Consider the following 4,503-nt stretch of genomic DNA (forward strand, 5'->3'; position numbering starts at 1 on the left):
GAATATATAGTTATCATTTTTCAGAGGCTAGAGAGCCTGTATGTTCTAAATTTGCATATGAAGAACAGCTTTTAGAGAAAATGATAAGAACTGAAATTAAGGTAGAAACAATGGTGAATGAAATTAAGAAAACTGAGGATAATATCATCAGTACATTAGGTTACATTAAACAAACAGTTGCTGATTTTACGGACATGTTTGCCGATATGAGAGGGAACATAACGGACGAGATGTTGAAGAGAGTAGAAGAGATCAAAGGCAGAGAAGGTATAATAGAACAGTATATCAAATAAAATATACATTTCTTATAAAAAAAACAACTCTAAATGCTAAGTTTAAGATACTTTATATACAAACTATTGTATTTTTGTGGTGTCTCAGGCAAGGGAGCTAAACGATGAATTTTAAATATATAACGTTAATTGAGTAACTCCCCCTAGCGTGACAGCTCCAAACTTATGAGATGTAATGCTCGTGCTTTATACACTGAATTACAGCTTTTGTATACACCCCCTCTTTTAAATATTGTATTCAACGTTTTTTGGCTGAGCTTGATTCATTACATTGATTTATAATTGTGTAAATAAGATGTTATTTTACTTTATTCCCTAATTCGCTACGCTCAAACGTAAATAAATTATTTATCCCATAATAAAGTCAATCGAAGGAAGAAAGAACAACAAATACATAAATTCACATTTAGGATTTGTTATCTACATTGCCGTATATCTACATTACTAATACATGTTCTTAGAAACAGCATACATGACATTAACATCTCAACATTTCATAAATCGGTGTAATCTAAAATGACTTTCTTGACAATTATCTCATATCTTTATAACGCACATTAATATGGAAAACACACAGTTATGAACGTACTTTCCCTGTCAGTAATGCTGCGAGTCGGCTGCGCAACCCTACTCCATCGTGGGAGGGGGATGTAGTTGGAAACTAAAACTCAAGACCAACCACCTCCGTAAGTGTTCTGACATAATTTAATGAGAAAATCCATGAAAATAACCCACTTGAAGAACCTATGTAAAATGTAATTAAAAGCCGAATATGTACGCTCATTAACTGCACATTTTTCACCTTTAAGTTCAGAACATTTACAAAAACGTATAAAATATAGAATCTCTTCTTATATACAGACTATAAAAATTGAAATCAGAAAAGTTCAAGATATCGTATTTCACTAACTAAAGAATCGTTCTCGAAAGTAACGAACATCCCGGGAAAGTTGTACATCTTGTTCTTGTAACAAAATCTGAAAAATATAAACTTAAGTAATTAACAATATTTTTAATTAAATTCAAATCGTAACCAAAACGTAAAAAAAAACTTGACTGAATTAATTTAAAAATGCATCTTTATAATACCATACTTCATTTACCATTAACACATTTATGTATTTTATAAATCAATTATAAACCTTGCAAAATTATTCTGCAGTTGTAAGAATATGCTTCTCCTTTTCTATTAGCTTGTCGATTTAAACGATTAACACGATTTATCAAGAATAAAAATGGACCAAGAAAAACTCATTGTTACTGTACAGATTAACTATGACTAGGTGAACTTTTCGGGAGGGTGGGAGGGTATCAGTGCACGATAGAGTAAAATAAACGTGTGTAGCAATGCAGACAACCTCGAATGATATACACATCTATCCGACTTTATTATATATTACTGACGCACGAGAAAATCGTGCGTATCATATTCAATGATTTTCAATACAGTAAAACTTCGATTACCTTAACCTAGGATAAATATATATTCTACCCAGCCAATTATATTGCACAGTTAAATTGGTGTTGTTACTTCTCGTAATGATGTACTAAAATCAATGTACTAAAGAACTATATTCGAAATGGCACCCTTTAAGGAGATGTAAAAATATGTTATTAATAACCGAAATAGTTTATATAAAATAAGAAATAAACTTTTTACTTTGTGCATGTTTCTAATAATTTACAAATTTGTAATTGTTGGTTATATAGATGAAAATTCATTGTATATCTTAATAACCATTTGGATTTGTTAATGTGAGTCAATGCGAGACAAAAAAGGTACAAACAATATATTTCTGCAATATTTAAATTTTTGTAAACTATATACAATGTATAAAACTATTAATGTTGCAAACATGACATTGAATGTACGAGTTTCTACAGAAAAAATCACACATACGCCGAAAATTTCCATTAATTGTTTTTAAAAAATAACCAGAGCATGTAACGAATGACATTAAAATAATACAAAAATGTAATAAATGATACATGCTTTACTTTTCTTATTTCCAAAGGAGACCGAAATTATAGCAGCTATAGAGATAGGATCCTTAGTAGAAAACTTACGAACTTGAACGTTGGTTAGATATGAGTTAACTTTATTTCAGAATCGTTCAAAACATTATTTGAGGAAACAAGAAAGAACCTGACTAGTGGAAACGAGGCTGAAAAAGAGAAACTTATTCAACTCCAAGGTATTGTTACCTATTGTATATCAATTGCGTTTGATATCTATTTATCTACAACGGATCATAGCAAATTAAATTGTTGCTAACTTGACTCATGTTTTATATTGGTATATCCCGTGGTCAATAATATATAACAAACAATGTTTCTCCATATGTAAATTCCTAACTCTCATAATACGTCCAGATAATTTTGTTTACATTCACACATTCTAGTTTTTAATTATTTGAATTATTTAAACTCTACAAATATTGGCCGAATATAAATATAAGGTTTTGTTGCTTGCATAGGTCCATTGGGTTAGATATTGTAGATATGAAATACAAAAAAAAATATTATTTCTATTCTCAGGAAAACTCGAACAACCTCCGATCGCTTTTTATGCACATCACTTGAAAGACTTGCTTCCTGATACTAAGAATGAGATTCTGATATTTGAGAAGACATTCACTAACGAGGGAACAGGTTACGACACGTCCACAGGAATCTTCACGGCACCTGTCGGAGGACTGTACCAGTTTGTTATTCATACATGTGCATGGCAAAATAAATATGCATTTCTTGGCCTGGTATTGGAAGGTAACGTTATTGCAGCAGATGCTAACTATGGTGATGCTTCTCATGGCTGTAATACGTTTGGTGCTTTAGTGAGAGTAAAATCAGGAGAAAAAGTTTGGGTCAAATCAACATCGTCAAGTTCTAATCGCCCGTTAGTTCAAGACAGATACAGGATGAACACATTTAGTGGGATACTTGTCAATAACTGAATTATAAATAAATCAATACTAGTAATTATTAATGGGTTTAAAATCTGATTTCAGTGTTATAACATTGTTATTAGCTGGTGTTTAAACGTAAACGTTTTTTATGTAAACTGCTTCAATGCATTCTTGAGACTCTCATTACATGTAATACGTAACAGGAGTGTTTTGTGAAAATGAGTCGAAAATTGTCGATTTATCTATGATGTGTCTATATATGTTGTGACGAATATTATTCATACAATGTTTTATTTTGCATATTACCATTATTAGTTTATGTTAGTATCTTATAGCAAAAAAAAGACTGATTGAAATTTATTACAGCAAAGAAAGCGAACCTTATGTTTATGTATGTTTTTTTTTGAATGAATTTCAAGCAATTGAAGTTTCTATGTTTATAAAAACAATTAATATACACCAGTTAAATTAAATATATGACAAAGCATGAATGTATATTATAATAAAATAATTGGCATTCTTTACAAAAGAACCAACATAAGTAATGCACTTTAATATAAAAAGTTAATTATTCACTTGTTAAAAAGATTAAGATCAATAAAAATGATCTAGATTCATATTTCTGCAATAGAATTATTTTACTCAACATGAAAATTGTATATCTTATAGTCTAAGATAAACTTCTATTCTGTTCTACTCCTTAAAAGTAACAAATTACTTAAACATCTTTCAAAGGATTTGAAAGTATGTTCACAAAAATGCATTGCATGTGCAAGATTGTAAATATTTGATTGAAGCTAATAGATTAGAAACAACACATAATTGTTACCATGATGTGTATCACCTGGCAACCTTAATACGTCTCCGGAGTTAGAGAATTACCATATCAGTTAATAAGATGGTTTATCGTCTTGATTTGTTATAAATCAGAACTTCAAACCTTGACCTATCGGACTGTTAGTCATGCATATATGCATACGCTTAAAACGAAGATCTCAAAGATTTTGCGAATTTCAATTGTCAATTTTTCTTTGAATATGTCATTATTTCTGTATGAGTATGAACATGTATAAAATTTATAAAAAAAATAATTGTAATTCTTCTGCCCTATTGTGTCGTGTGTTCAGCTCTTCCTATTTGGTGCATCAAAGAACACTGCTGTGTTATTAAATTAGATTTGCGATATTTAAGCTTTTTTATATACTCTTAATCTATACAAAACATGAATAACAGTGAACATTTATGTTAAGATGAATATACCAAAACAATCATGTTTCCATGAAGGAAAACGCAAACTCATCATC

The 4,503-nt window shown here is 30.0% G+C and overlaps 1 protein-coding gene across 1 annotated transcript; it reads left to right on the plus strand.

The window, feature by feature from the left end:
- The first annotated feature begins 6 nt into the window (after positions 1–6).
- Positions 7–3,247, plus strand: LOC132759650 (caprin-2-like). Its single transcript, XM_060751460.1, has 3 exons — positions 7–267; positions 2,402–2,488; positions 2,832–3,247. Exons 1-3 carry the CDS (start codon positions 81–83, stop codon positions 3,245–3,247), a joined length of 690 nt encoding a protein of 229 aa, XP_060607443.1. The 5' UTR covers positions 7–80.
- The last annotated feature ends 1,256 nt before the right edge of the window (positions 3,248–4,503 follow it).

This window comes from Ruditapes philippinarum, unplaced genomic scaffold (genome assembly GCF_026571515.1).
Source record: "Ruditapes philippinarum isolate M1 unplaced genomic scaffold, ASM2657151v2 ctg17269_1_1_1_1, whole genome shotgun sequence".
Taxonomy (NCBI): domain Eukaryota; kingdom Metazoa; phylum Mollusca; class Bivalvia; order Venerida; family Veneridae; genus Ruditapes; species Ruditapes philippinarum.

Coding starts and splice junctions, on each gene's coding strand:
- LOC132759650 (XM_060751460.1), top strand. CDS start 81: ATGATAAGAACTGAAATTAAGGTAGAAACAATGGTGAATGAAATTAAG. Junction 268..2,401: donor AGAGATCAAAGGCAGAGAAG/GTATAATAGAAC, acceptor ACTTTATTTCAG/AATCGTTCAAAACATTATTT. Junction 2,489..2,831: donor GAAACTTATTCAACTCCAAG/GTATTGTTACCT, acceptor TTCTATTCTCAG/GAAAACTCGAACAACCTCCG.